This window comes from Candoia aspera, chromosome 7, assembly GCF_035149785.1.
Source record: "Candoia aspera isolate rCanAsp1 chromosome 7, rCanAsp1.hap2, whole genome shotgun sequence".
Taxonomy (NCBI): domain Eukaryota; kingdom Metazoa; phylum Chordata; class Lepidosauria; order Squamata; family Boidae; genus Candoia; species Candoia aspera.
Genome location: NC_086159.1, coordinates 22,457,468 through 22,473,117, shown reverse-complemented (window position 1 = coordinate 22,473,117; position 15,650 = coordinate 22,457,468). Strand labels below are relative to the sequence as shown.

General features: G+C 40.1%; 1 protein-coding gene across 3 annotated transcripts in view; it reads left to right on the top strand.

The window, feature by feature from the left end:
• Nucleotides 1-2,156: 2,156 nt before the first annotated feature.
• WASHC3 (WASH complex subunit 3) overlaps nucleotides 2,157-15,650 on the top strand; it is a 28,027-nt gene continuing 14,533 nt past the window's right edge. For all 3 annotated transcript variants that reach the window (XM_063309504.1, XM_063309505.1, XM_063309506.1), the window contains exons 1-5: nucleotides 2,157-2,240; nucleotides 4,145-4,243; nucleotides 6,120-6,185; nucleotides 6,553-6,666; nucleotides 7,329-7,436. In XM_063309504.1, coding sequence (XP_063165574.1) covers nucleotides 2,190-2,240; nucleotides 4,145-4,243; nucleotides 6,120-6,185; nucleotides 6,553-6,666; nucleotides 7,329-7,436 — 438 coding nt within the window. In that variant the 5' untranslated portion in view covers nucleotides 2,157-2,189. The remainder of the gene's footprint in view (nucleotides 2,241-4,144; nucleotides 4,244-6,119; nucleotides 6,186-6,552; nucleotides 6,667-7,328; nucleotides 7,437-15,650) is intronic.

Genomic DNA, 15,650 nt, shown 5'->3' with positions numbered 1-15,650 from the left:
ACTTTACATCAGGTGTGTCCAGCCCACGGACCACATGTGGCCCTGAACAGCTAGTAATGCGGACCGAAGGATGAAGCACACAATGAGTAAAGTTAGAATTAAAATTTCTGATGAGCACCATGAGAACTCACTGAGAATTGCAACCACTTTCATCGAACCGGACATTGATGCATTAGTTTCACAAAAACAAGGTCAACTATCCCACTAGTTTTATGTTGCCCTCTTTTTAAAAATTTTATAATAAAAAATATAAAAAATAAATGAAGTTTTATTATTTACATACATTAACTATATTATATATTTTATGTGTGGCCCAAGACAATTCCCTTCACTCAATGTGGCCCAGGGAAGCCAAAAGGCTGGACACCCATGCTTTACATTGAAGCGCAGATTGGTTTATTGATAGTGCTGGAGGCAAAGATAGGCCTAAAGAAGCATGGCCTGCAGTCCCTTTTTATAGACTTAGGCATATTAAAATATACATGTGATTAGATAGAGCAGTCAGGTATTTCCTTGGATATAACACATGTGCCTAGTGAGGTCAATGTCAGCCCCACTAGGTAGGCCAGACGAGAAAATTAACTCCACAGGAAAACCAGAACTATACTTTTTTTGAGATAGGCTGTAATAACAGCTTTACAACTGTGAATGTGCTGGACCTCGCCTGCTGCTTATATCCCATTGAATCAGGGAGCTGTTTGCCTGAGCCGCTTCCAGATATTCTCTCGTTTCCCAGGGCTTAAAGAATGCTTCAGCCCCCTTTGCCTAGGAATGGTTCTTATATATTTCTGTCAAGGTCACCTTCCTTTGTCTCTTCTGTGAGGCCATTAGGGTGTAACTATGAAGTAATGGGGCAGGACTACAAAGACAATGGGATTTTGAAAGAACAAAGAGGTAGTCATTCTATGAACATAGTTTCTTTGTAGGGAGTTACTTTCTTTTGCTTCCCAGAGCCCTATTTGCCTCCCAGTATCTTTCCCAGCTTCTCAATGGTCCTTGACCTTCTACATTTTTAATGGCTGTGCTGACAGTTTTAGTTTCCTGGGAAGATGCATTTGGCTTAGGGGCTTTTAATTTGATCCCAAGAATTCTCCTTCAGAAGCATCCTCCCCCCTCCCACCCCCAGTCTGGAGGAAGTCTTCAGGATAGTCATTGATCTGCCTTCCATGAATATATCAAATCCCATTTTAAAACAACTGTTGTAATGGCCATCAACAAGTACTATGCTCTGTGAAGAGTTGTTTCCTTTTGTCAGTTTTGAATCTCTTTCCGGTAAGCTTCATTGGATGGTCCCTTATATTTTGAGAATTTCTCCTGTCCAATTTCTTCTCGTACATGATTTTGTGCATCTCAGTTGTGTTGCCTATTTTTCAAGCTAAGAACTGTAAACATTCTACCCTTTTCTTGTACAGAAGTTGTGCAAGCCTCCAGATGATTTTGGATGCCCGTTTTCCCAGCTCTGTTCTTTTTCAGATGTGGCAATCAGAAATGTACACAATATTCCAGGTGTGAATATAACATAAGAGATTTCTTTCTGCTTTCTCTGCCTAATCTGTACATCAAGGAAATGTTCCTCTAGGGAAGAACTTATTAGGAAGTGTGTGCTTTTCTTTTCCTTACTGTAACTTGAACTGGCTTGGTTAAAACTTGCCCTCCTGCTTTTTTAAGTAACCTAAAGAAATTTAATTAAAACTTAGGGAAAATGTTCAGAATGGGAACATAGGCATGAATTTTATTTTTCATCCGTCAATCTACCAAGGGATGTAGCTGGCTTGCCCAAAATTCATTTTGACGCTTTGCACCCTATGAAGAATTGTGCCGAAATTACAATTATATTGTATCGTCCTGTCGACTGGATCCCGCATGATTTTCGTTTTTACGAAAATCTGAAGTTTTTCCCAGTCCGACGCAGTTTGAGCGGAGAGCTACTGTCAGTACCGTCGGAATTAATACTGTAGTTCGAGCCTGATTTTGCAGAAGAGGCTGCGGGCTGGAATAACACATCAGCAAGCCTTGAGTCTAGAAAAGCCTCCCCTCAAGCGTCTGAACTACAATTCCCATGGTGCCCCTCTTTCTGCCCGGGTGCCGCGAAGGGGGATACCAGAATAGCTTCCGGGGAGAGAGGTCGCGAGGGATGGTTGCGGAAGAGTTTTGCAATCGTGGCCTCGGCGCTGTGAGAGGTTGCCGGGATGGACGAGGACGGGTTGCCTCTCGTGGGTTCGGGCATCGACCTGACCAAGGTATTGGCAGCTGACCTGGTCTTCCGCATGACTTGAGCTCCTTCTGCCCGTCCCGAGAGGCCGGTGACCCCATCTTCGGGTGCGGAAGAGGAGGAACCAACCAAGGGTCCCTTCCCGTAGGAATCAGCCCCTGAGTGCTCGCTGCCTCGCGGCCCGGCTCCCCCATCCCGTAAAAAGGCGCCCTCCCCTGCAGTATTTCACAGCAGTCCCGCAAACGTGAAAGAAAAACATTTCTGCTAGGGAAGGCAGAAGCAGAAGTTTCGGATGAAGCCAAAGCTGTAGCAGCCTTGTCTGGGTGCTGAGGGGAGAGAAATCAGAAAGAATCGTGGTGATGGTTCTAGACACAGGCCTAGGTAGTTTAGCTGCAATCTTATACCCAGGAAACCTCCCTGAGTCATTTCGGAGTGGATACCTGTAAATGCATCGATCTATTTGTTTACGGGGCTTATATGCCACTCCAGCGGTTTCTGATTCTTGTTGGTATTTGTACGTGGCATCTGTAAATCAGGTTGAAACAGTGCATTAATTAGGACATTATTTATAAAATCATCATAAAATACAGTAGCATTTCTCACATTATACTGGGTTTGCATCCTGAGAACATTAATCAAAGAGCCATCCCACTAGGAGAAGGAATAACATTACAACCTTCCAGCCCCCGCAGCAGCTGCAACAGGTTTTTGTGGCTTTCCTAAATTCCAATAAAGTTTGAATAGAAAGAAGCTTCCACGATAAATGTATAAGACAACTTTCCCAAATCTGGTGCTTTTCAGATGAGCTGGGCTCTAGCTCATATTGTCCAGCTACATCGATTTCGTGTGTATTTTAGTCCGATACAAGCAATTCACAGGGTAAGGAAGGTTGATATAATGGGTGAACTTGTTTGAGTTTTAAACTTTTAAGATGTGTTAAACTTAAACTAAACGTAGCCCACATAATTTTCCTTGAATAAATAAATCTCAAAAGTTTCCAAAAAGTTCACATTGAGTGTGTTTGATGCTATGAAAGAAGAAAAAAACCCAACATATATGGCAAGAAAAAAAAAATCTTTTGATAAGGCATTCAATTTGATTGAACAAGCATCCCATAATAAATACCTATTATCAGTATAGCTGACTGATCTTTAAAAGTGAGTTGCTCGATAAAAAAATTAAATGGTTTATCACTTCCTTATTTTTTATTATAATGGTTGTTGGCCAATTTCTGTAAATAAGTCATGACATGGAAAAATTTGTGGTATGTGTTTTTCTGCTTATATATTAAGCATTTCTCTTGCAAAGTATATATTAGGCACAACAGATTCAGAGCCAATGACTGCTGTGGATTTTCAGTTTGACCATGAACAAATTCCTTACATTGTTTCTCATTATTTACAAAAGCAGTAAGGGAGGGATGTAGGATACGCTGCTTAGCCTAGTTCATTCCCTGATAGCAGTCTATAAAAACAGAGTATTGTAATATACTTCCAAAATGTTTCCTGTGCCAGTTTCAGGATCTGAGGTTTACAGCTCATATTTACTCAATGTCTAATAAATAGCTTGGATTAAATCCCATCTGAGTGTTCATCACACTGCAGTTTCACTTTTGTTTTTGTTTTTTAAAGCTCTTTCCTGTCTCATCCTTGTCCTCTTCCATATTTGCATGTACAGTTCTGGTAAAAGAGAATGTGCTTATTCAATTGCTGCGAAATTGACAAACTGCAAATTTGGTAGAAGATAAGGTTTTACTTTTATACAACTTGGAACACAGCTTTGAATGAACAAATTGTAACTCAACACTTGGCCAATCTCAGAGTTGGAATGTAAATGTTTGGTGTTTGCTTCGTATTAGAGAGATATGAAACAATGCTCAATTGATCTCTTGTCAAGGTTGTTGTTGTTTTTCCTGTGTTTTGTATAATGCAGGTTCCAGCTATCCAACAAAAGAGGACAGTGGCATTTCTAAACCAGTTTGTGGTTCACACAGTTCAATTCCTTAATCGATTTTCAACTGTTTGTGAAGAGGTAGTACATTCTATACTGTAACTTTCCAAAGCCAGTGTCTATCTACATTGCTCAATAATGCATGCTTGCTACAGAAATAATTTCATTGCTCAATCTCCACCATAAAGAGGTTAAAAAATGGGGAGGAAGAATAATCTGCCAGTGGAAAACATGAACATTTCTCTGTATTCAAAGTTGGCTTGCTAGGCTTTGGCATGCAATGCTTTGGGGCATACTGTATTTCTGGAAAGTTGGTTTTCATCCTTTACTTGGCTAAAGAAGAGGTAGTTATCCATTTTCATCACCATGTCAGTATCAGTCTTTCTGGAGAGACGGTACATTTTTATTTGTGGATGTAAAAAATAAATGGGAAAGTCAGAGTATAGAAAGTTAATTAAATTTATGGGGGATTTTTCTGTTAGTATTTTGTCATTTTTTTAATGTGTTAATACTTTGCAATATTCAGTGATGTCTTGAGGTATTTGTGTCTCTGTAAACTCCAGGAGTATTGTATTGCTTACTTGTACTTGTGATTAATTTAAAAAAATACTAAACCACCATATAGGATTTCTCCTAGAAGCCTATTGGGACTGTTTATTAAAACCTATTTAATAAACCAATTGAATCTTGACTAACAGCTTAAAAGCACTTCCCAACTAATCTGTGCCTAACAACAGGCTCTGGAACTCTGGGACAGCTAACCATCATTGGCAGCCACTTTCCTTTTGGAAAAGAAAAATTGGATTGGAGAAGAAAAATCACAGTGGCCTTTAATGGCAGTGAATGCTGAGTTCTTTGTTTAATAATATGCTTAGTAAATTTAATTTCGTAAGTTTAGTAAATTTAATAGAGTAATTTGTTTATTTGCATGTTTATGTCCTAAATTATCTTGCAGTCTCTGATTTCAGTTCTAATGGGTGCAGGTGGCTAAATGGGGTGCTCAGTGTTATCCTTTTCCAAAAGTGAATGTTCCGCTTCTGCAGTATCACTGTCTCTTTGAATTAACTATAGGTGTAGTATCACACTTCAATTTCCATAATTCCCAGCCAGCTTAGGTCTTGGCTGAGTTGGCTGGGAATTAGGAAAACTGTATATCCAGCATACCTAGATAGCACCAGACTGACCAATGCTGTACACGGTATGATCTAATAACCTGAAAGGCATTATCTGCAACAGATGTAAGTATAAATACCTTCCTGGTTTCAGTGGAGAATAAAAGAAACAAAATGGTATGGAGAAATTCTGCTCTGCATGCTGGATGCCAAATAAAATTTCCAGGAAACAGAGCTCTAATATACTCAAACAATGCTGACCTGTTGTAAGGTTTATTATTCATTTCCTGATTGAATATTACGTTCATTATCTTCTCTCATGTCTATGTAGTACATTTTAGTGTTTCCAGATGCTAAGTCTATTCTGCTCTGTGGTGCAGTCTGAACATGTTCAGGGATGCATAGACCAATAAAGGTTATCTCCAATAATTGACTGCTTTGAGTTATAGTTGCTGAGTAGTGTCTTCCAATTTGTCTTAAAATAGCTTGTTAGCAAAGCTTGACAAGAAAGGATAAATACAATGTCCAATATAATCTTATAACAATATGTATTATGTTAGATCATGTTCTCTGTAAATGGAATTAATATTAGCATATTAGTATATTAAATCTGCTGAACATCCCAGTGTAATCAGTTATTTCAAGCCATCTGTATAATAGCACTTAAAGGATCATTGTCCAATGTGTTTCATATTAATCTCCAAAAGACTGAGGCAATAAGTTTGCTTTTCAGGGAAATGGATTGGGTTGATGGGAAAGTGCTAAATCTTGCTGGATGGAAAATGCGGGGGAGATAAATGATACTGAGGAAATTGTTGAGTAATATTTCTCTTCCTTATTCCCAGAAATTGTCAGCACTTTCTCTCCGTATTCAGCAAATTGAAACTATGCTCAATATTCTGGATGCAAAGGTTTGTTCCTGATATGCCTATTTTTGCTGTGGCAATTTGAACATTCTTAAAAATATACTGTAAGTTGTAGGGTACTGAGGGTAGATTTCATTTAGATCATTTTCGTCGGCAAGCAAAAATGAGTATATATATTTTTTCAGTATGAAGGAAAGTAAGGGAAAACAGATGGGAAATAGATATATACAGTAGTGCAAAGAGGAGGTGAAGGTTTTGGGTGCATGTAAGGTCTGATGGTACTGGTGTCATGTAACTGCAAATTCTGAAACACTGATAGAAGAGAAATGTTTATCAGATGCTGTGAAACCAGTACAAAGTTTGTATGATCAAGATTAAAATGTTGTTGGTCTGTGATGTGCCCTGTCTTCAGTTATCTTCTGTGCCTGGCCTAGAAGATGAGATCTCAAACACCAGTGTTATGAATGGCTCTGTCTCACAAACATTGATAGATCCACAGACAACAAATGTATCACCTAACCTTGAGGTAAATTAGCCTTTCTAAAGCATACTATGACTGCATCCAAAAGTTAAGATAAATCAGAATTATTTGAAGATAACCAAATCATTGGTGCAAGCTGTTTGTTTCCTCTCACTGGTTTCAGGGACTAGTCAAACAATCCAGAACATTTCTATCCATCCTTTGTTTTGCTACCTTTTGTGCGAAGTGGAAATTTAGGCTTGCTTCTCTTCGGATTCAAAAGATGGTCTCCTAGGAGTCCAACTGGACTTCTGGTGACTTATTAGACACATGTCTATTCCAGTAGGGAAGTGGTTTGCCATTCCCTTCATCTGGGATGCATCTTCAATTCCCCAGTGTCACCAACTGCCCTGGGATGCACCAAGATCCCAGCTAGGTCCAGCCCTGCAGAGCTTTTTGCAGTCAACTAAGCTTGACCAGGTGTTGTTATCTAAGAAGTAACCATGGCTTATAATTCTGCAGTATCTGGAGAGAAATAGAATTCCTGATTCATGGGCATTGCTATTCAGGTTTATGTAGCTGCTGCCTTGGCAGAAGGAACCAAGCAGGAACAAATAAACATGTCTAAGTTGCTGATAGAGCAATGAAAGAATTTAGCTTAATATGATGTCCAGATATGGTAAAGTCTACAGACATGTAAAGACTGACATGCACTGTTTGTACTGCAGACCAGTGTACCTGAATTGGGGCAACAGAGGACAGATGGAACTGGTGAAAATGTCACCACTGTAGCAAAGGATCCACGCTATGCTAGATACCTCAAAATGGTTCAAGTGGTAAGTCACATTTATTTTACCAGGCTTTATCAGAAACACTCTGTTTTCTTTTCCCTAAAGCTTCTGGTTATCTAAACTTCCTCTTTTGAGGTTAATTGTGAATGTAGGTTGAATCTGACGGTGTTTCAGCATAGAAATTGGTTTAGAAATTGATTTTGCAGTTTATTGAGACACAATTTCCCTCTATCTAGCTGTTCCAAAAGCACATTATCTGTCTTTGCTAGAAATATTGTCTTTTCATTATGTGCCAAATATATATATATATATATATATACACACAGACACACACACAGACACACACACACACACTGTATGCACAGTCATGAATTATGCTGTCCTGTTTAGTGTGTAAAGAAATCTCTCCAATGGTTTCTGTGATTGATTTAGTCCACAGTTGATGGGAACAGTGTTTATTTGTGATAACCAACTTAAAGACCAGTCTAGCTTTGATGTGCTTCCCATCTGCTGTGCTGGCTATGGGTATCCCAGAAAACCAGTTGCACTTTGTTCATTCTACCATATACAATTTGTTTTTGGCTCTGTTACCTGATCGCAAATGAGCTCCTAGTGAAAGAGACAAGCTTTGAGGGAGCCGACAATTTTCTTTTAATGCCTTCTGATGCTGAAACGTGTGCAAAATATGAGCAAGAGCTGAACTTGAATGAAGTAAAGTTTAAAAAGAAGGTAATCTGTAAGTCTAGAAAAATGAAACTAGATTGAATAAATAGGCATATGTTTTTGTCTTCTGTATATTTTATTTTGTAGATTGTAGATTTAATACAAAGAGGCAAGAAGTCACAGAGCTCTTTGATAATTCCACTTCAACCACAATTACTCTTTACCTTGTTTAGCTTCTGAGCCTAGCATAACTTAATCACAAAACAGATTAGAGACTTGTGGTTTTGTTTGTACGAAAATGAAGGTTTGTAAGAAAGCTTTGCATTTAGTGCTACCGCTTGCAAGTTTTCAGTATTGCCACGGCATTCTCCCAAGTAGGAGACGATGACAACGCAATTTTTTTCCAGAAGAAGCTGAAATGTGTTTCCAAAATCCTAAGCTTCCTACCAATGGCGATGATGCAATTGGGCTGTGCAGAGCCGCTCGCGTGGCACGTGTTTGCCAGTCCTTGCCGTTTCTGCGACTTTTCCTGGAAACACACAGCTGCCCTTTACGGCCACAGTGCAGTCCTGGGAGAAAACACATTTGATTTAAGAAGTTGTAGGCGTGTGCTAGGTAGATGCACCATGGAGTCTGAAGCATCTTTTGCTTTTGAAGTACTGCGTAATCTTGGAACGCAATATAATATTGTGGCTCTTTCAGTAGCAATAAAATTCACAGGAAAAGTTAAGCCTGTGTGGTTGTACTTTTCCTGGATAGACAGGATGGTATAAAGAGGCCAGAGTTGTTCAGTGGAGCAAATGCGGGGGTGGGGGGGTGTCACATGCCCATATTTCCCTCAATGGGGAATCACAGAGAAATAAATCTTCACACGTTTTCTGAAGGTATCCTTTTTTGCCTTAGTGCAATGCAAATTGCTCTTATTTTTAACCAGCTGTTGGCATGTTTTTATCTTTGGACCACAATGCGTAGCCTTCCTGAAATTAAAACAGAACTCACTGCTTAAATGGAACACTTGTACCCAGCAGTTGCCATTGGGTCAGGCTTCAGTACAAACCGTTCACATTTAGAAGAATTGTTAAGAAATTCCACCAGGCCCTTTTGTTGGCGTACATCTTTTCCTGTGCATTTGGGGTGGCATGCTAGCATTATATGGCTAGATAATTCCTGCCAGACCTGGAAAGAGTAATATAGAGAATAAGGGGAGGTGACCTTGAGGGAGACACTGTAGACAAGAACTGTCACATAAGCAAAGAGAGCTGAACCATTCCTTAAGTCCCGGGAAACAAGATAGTGTTTGGAAGAGACTCAGGCAGGCTCTTCCCTGATTCACTGGGATGTAAGAGGGAGGGAAGGTAAAGCACAATCAGGCTTGCAAGATTCTTATATTATCATTTCTTATTATAGCCTATCTCAGTAAAGTATAGTTCTGGTCTTCCTGTGGAGTTGATTTTGTGGTCTGGTCTACTTAGTGGGGCTGACAAGTGAGGTGGCAGCTGAAAGGAAACTGTCTGACAATCTTAAATGCATCAGATTTGCTTGTGAGATGTCCATTTAAGGGGAAGCACATTTACACTTAGTCAGATATTCCTGTTTCAGTGATTGGATGTTGAGTAGGAGAGAGGAATGGCCTGCTTCTTTTTGCACTCAGTCCTTATATAGGGATAGATGTCCAATATTGCTGATAGTATTCTCGATCATTCTGCTAGGGTTTATGTTCTTAAATACAGTATGTATCCCCCTGGGGCAGAACAAAGGCACAGTTTAAAAACTTGGATACCTAGAGTAGCATCACACTTTTAAAATTATTTTTGCAGATGTGATGTAAGAAAATGTTGCAAAAGTGGCGTCCCCCCAAAGGGTCAGACATGACTCGGTGACCTTTCACCTTTTCACAGATGTGATGTACAATGAAGTGTGTGTGCCTGGGAATTAAAAGATGCTCAACTGTTGTTTGCATGGTAGACACTGACCTATTTCAAATATAATAAATAGGGAAAATAGGTGTACATCTAATGCTAAGTTAGAATGTAGCACATATGATGCAGACTAAGGGGCATTGATGTGACATGTAGGACAAATTCTCCCCATCACTACTACTATTTGAATATGTGTTTGTTGGATGCATGTTGAGAAGCTACAGTTTATGCAGCTGCGCACACTTTGACAAATGCTTTGGGCTTCATGCAAGCATAGCATTAATTTGCTAAAACATCCTAAGTCTTTTTCAAGCTTCTGAAAGAGCCTGGAAAAGAAATGCTCTGACTTTTGGGAGTTCACTATGAAGCAAAGAGATACTGTGCTCATGTGAGGTCCAGAGTGCTTCTGAATCTTTTTCAAAGCGTGGAGAACACTAATAGTTTGACCACTAAGGAAATGAATATGTTCTAATCTGATAACCAAGGAATTAGTTCCAGTAAAAAGTTAGAAGCAATATTGGTAATGGCAGCTATCCATGTGAAGCAATTGTTAAGATGTATGTGATAGGTTCAAATGTTTAGTGTAAACTACAATAATAAAAACAGAAGAGCTCTCTGTAGCAGTAACCAAGTCAATGCAGACCCTTAGGAGAGAGAAGTTTCCCCTTTCAAATTGGTACAGAACACAATGATTCTCTAGGTCAGTGTTTCTCAACCTTGGTAAGTTTAAAATGTGTGGACTTTTAACTCCCAGAATTCTGGGAGTTGAAGTCCACACATCTTAAACTTTCCAAGGTTGAGAAACCCTGCTCTAGGTAAAGGTGGGTCTGGAAGTAAATGATCTTTTGTTTGGAACAGAGTACCAGTGTCTCCACCCGTTTCATTAAACCTTAAGGCAGTGTTTCTCGACCTGGCTGGGGAAGCATGCTGGCTGGGGAATCCTGGGAGTTGAAGTCCACACATCTTAAACTTGCCAAGATTGAGAAACACTGCCTTAAGCTAACCTTTAACTAAGCCCCAGAATATAATTTTAAATTCCTCTTGCATTAGTTATGTGATACAATTCCTTTTTTATTTAATTATCAATCATGTTAGCATTATCTCTGTATTAGATAAAGTTGTTGGCAAGTAAATAACTTGCAGTATTTCACCTTACCCGTTTCTTCCTTCATATTACCCATGACAGTTTCTGGGATTAAAGCCTAGGTGAGAAGATTTTGGTTTTGTTTTATTTTTGAAGCCTTACAATAGTTGAAAGCTCTGAATTAGGAACAAAATATCAGACAAGAATCCAATCCACTGGGAAGGTTATAGTGCTGACATTAATGGTTAAGTGCTTTTTGAATATGCCAGTGACTTTCCAGTTGGGTTTCATCTGAAATCCATTAGGTTTACCCAACTTTAAGAAGTTGCATTTCCTTCCCTGAAATGCATCTTTCTTCACTGTTACTGACTTTTCCTTGCAATGTAACATTTCAAGTTTTGAGTTTTTAGAATACAGTTTAAATATGAGAGGGACTTTCCAAGCACTGGTATGAATTATATGGATTTTTAAAATATACCAGTGAATCCTTTTCGGGAGTCAGATCAGAAAAATGGCCAGAACTGGGAGAATAGCTGTTTGTTTGTTTGCATTTATATCCACCACAATAAAAAACTTGATGGTTTACAAGATATTAAAAAAAAAAACCAAGACAACATTGCACTGAAGCTTCCTTAGCCCATTAATTGGTAATGCAAGTTGTTTTTCTTCTGCATCTAGTAGTTAAGCTAGTCCTGTAATTCTGCAAGGTATTCAAATATGAACAGCTAAATACAAATGTACACCCAGAGAAATTTTGAGTTATTGCTTCAGGACAAGGATAATATGAAAACCACCCTTGCTTGGGTAACCAAGCAAGCTGTCAACAGTGTGATGCTATAACCATTTATTGGTCTTCAGTTGTGAAAGACAGTATCATTGCTTTGAGTCCACCAAGAATGCTTGTGTTCTGAACTGCTATAAAGAGAGATTAATAAATTGGATGAGATTCCATCCAGCTACCATGAGTCTTGACAAGGTAGGAATTATCTAGGCTGGAATTTCTCAGGTCTGGAAGTGTAGGATGGAATTTTGTTTCCTCTGAAAGAGCACAGGTGTAATATCCATTGTGCAATTTTGTCATTGTAGGTTCAGGTATCCTCAGGGACATCTAATGTCTTAGCCCAGATTGAGGCATTGCACAAGCTACAGCTGTTCCTAGGTGCAGATAGCCATTGTTACCTGTGCTCTGGAAACCATACATCTGGATTACTATAATGTTCTGTGCTTAGAGCTGTCCTTAAAGACCGTCCCGAACTGTGGTTGATACAAAATGTTGGTGTCAGGTAGCTATCAGAGATCATACAATACTAATCCTAAAGAACTGTCTTTCTTGTCTATGATTTCTGTATCAAATGCAAGATGCTGGTAGTGAGATAGAACTCAATAAACAATTTGGAACCAGGATACGTGAAGGAATATCTCCTTGGTCTGCTTTCTGGGAGATCTTGTCTCATCATAGATGAAGCATATTCATTGATGACTTAAGGCCTTCTCTGTGATAACATCTAAATGTAGAATGTCTCAAATGCATCAGGAATAATTTTATTGACATTGTGATCCGTAGCTAAAACCGATTTGTTCCATTAGGTGTTTGAGAATGGCTAATGGATACCATAGCAAATATCTGTACTTTGTTGTTTTATGATAGTAAAGTAAAGGTAAAGGTTTCCCTTGACATTAAGTCCAGTCGTGTCCAACTCTAGGGGGCGGTGCTCATCTCCATTTCAAAGCCGAAGAGCCGGCATTGTCTGAAGACACTTCCGTGGTCATGTGGCCGGCATGACTGAACGGAACGCCGTTACCTGCCCGCCGAAGCAGTACCTATTAATCTACTTACATTTGCATGTTTTCGAACTGCTAGGTTGGCAGGAGCTGGGACTAGCAACGGGAGCTCACCCCGTCACACGGATTCAAACCGCCGACCTTCCGATCGGCAAGCTCAGCAGCTCAGCGGCTTAACCCGCAGCGCCACCGCGTCCCTTGTTTTATGATAGACAGTTACAAGTGGGAGTAATAAAGAAATAAATATATGCTTGCTTGTTTATACCCTCAGTTTAGGGTAACTGAATGTCAGGATTAGCTGACATTAGACCCCAGTTTGGTGTTGATAGAAAGAATCTTTTATGCGTGCATAATTAAAACATGCTTAATTACTTGATTTTATAGATGTTTTATTTAACTATGTCAAGAAATCCTTGTAAGGTTTCCCCCTTCCAGCTCAAAAAGTTATGCTGACCTTATTTTCAGATTAATAAACCTTTTTTATCCATGGCCATTTTCAGGATGCTATAACTTGAGATATCTATTTAACAACATATGCTTCATTGGAGAATTTGGAAATAACAAACTTCCTAAAAGTTTTTTCCTTTTAGAGTTTTGTGGGGAATTTTCAGCTTCAGATTTCAGAAGTGACTCTTTTCCCAGGAAAAAAAATTGTATACTGTTTATTTAGTCTGATTTTTTAAAAATGTAACAGATTTTCCATTTGTAAGACATAAGAAAGACGTTCTGGATAACAGAGCACTGCCACCACCACAATTTAGTCTTTGTACTTCGGGTTACATTTTCCATATGGCAGATGGTGACTCCGAGTCATAAAAAGTTTGCGTGCTAGTAGTAATGACAGCTCTGTGGATTCCCACTCTTAAACTGCTGAGTTTAATTGTTTTTATTGGAGATAGCTAGTTCTGTATTAGGGCAAGGAGGTCCAAATGCAGATACGCAAAGGAAAATATTAATCACCAGGTCAACATGGCTATTGCCCTGTTAGTCTTGACCACTCTCTTTCTTTCCTCAATGACAGTAGTACAGACACACTTCTCTGAACAGTAAATTATTACTCCCTTCTTTTTAAAGTTTTGTACTTACCTTGGCCCGAAGTACCTGGGTTCCATGCCAAAACCAACCACACTAAATGAACTACTGTTCATTTAGAAATCGAGGCCTCTTACATCCTTTTCAGACCTCCAATAGACTTTGGAAATAAGAAATTGTCCTTTTTTTTTTTTTTACCTTTCACATGAATGATGTCAAAAGAATGTTCTCTTTGAACTTTGGCAGCAGAAACATGGGAGTAGCTTCTCTTGGAATATCTCTAGCAGTGTCATGAGTACTGATGGTGAGCAGGAGGGGGCCCCTATCCAGGGGGGAAAACGCATGCGTAGTACTGAGGAGTTAAGCAGCCATTCAAAGAGACACAGTTCAGACCCGCCTTGACTTTTGGGGTTTATCTGTCTGGGTTTTTCCCACGCTTCTTCAGTTTGTTAGGATTTTCTGTCTAATGTAGCAGTAATAAAACATTAGAGACCTATTCCTTGTCTCAGCGTGGTTCCTGACTGTTAGGACATCAATCCTAACAAACTCCTACTCCCATTGAAAGAGGGAGGAACAAAGAAAAAAAAGGAAGAGACATTTGGGAAAATGTCTTCAGAAAACCAGGAAATTCGGCAAGCCATCCAACAACTGACAGCAGCATTGCAACAACATCAACAACAAGTAGATCTCCAGATCAACACATTACAAGCAGCCATGCTACAGCAGTTACAACAACCAGCTCTGATTAACCCACAACCGGTGCCAGCAGCAGCAGCAGCAGCAGCTCCACCAGTAGTCTTGAGATCCCAGGGCAGTCTACTAGAGAAGTTTGGAGGAGAAGCAGGACAGTTGAGAACCTTTCTCACACAGTGCACAATGTTTTTCAACAGCAGACTGGCAGAGTTTCCCACAGACAGAACCAGAGTCACCTTCATTTTAAGTCTGCTAAAGGGCCCAGCAGCCAAATGGGCTATTCTCATGGTGGAGAACAATGACCCAATTCTCAACGACTACCAGACTTTTCTGGCAGGGTTCTGAGCACACTTTGACGACCCGATCAGAGAGGTCACTGCCAGCCGGGAAATTCGGAAGCTCAAGCAAGGCAACAAGAGGGTGGGAATTTACATTGTGATTTCAAGCTGTTAGCAGGAGATCTGGACTGGAATGAGAGTGCCTTGAAAGAACAATTCAAACAGGGGCTGGGTGAAGAAATTAAAAATGAATTAGTGCGCCAGGGAACACCAGCTACTCTAGAAGGTTTATATCAACTGTCTGTGGTCGTAGATGCCAGGCTAGAAGAGCTCAGACAGATGCAGCCAGGGAGAAACAGGGACCTCAGAGCACTTCCAGGATTTCTAGCTCTCTCCGCAGCAGCTCTTTGCTCAAGACGAGAGGAGCCAATGCAGATCAGGGCGAGCAGGAGGCTTATTTCCGAGGCTGAGAGACAGAGAAGGAGAGAGAGAGCCCTCTGTTTCTACTGCGGAGCCCAGGGGCACATGGTGAGAGCTTGCCCAGCGAGAAGCCAAGCAAATTCCGTAAGAGGCCCAGGGCAAGCAGCAGAACCAAGAGCCACCTCCACCTCGACTTCCAACCAGGGAAACTCCATCGGTCTCCCTCCACAGAGCTCAGCAGGGAGACCATCAATCAATTAAGAAGGGCTCATTCCGAGGATTCCAGGCAATCCTTTTACTACTTACCAGTCATAATGCACGTAAACCCAGAGTACCAGGTCAAGCTAGAGGCCTTTGTGGATTCCGGAGCTTCCACCAATTTTATTGA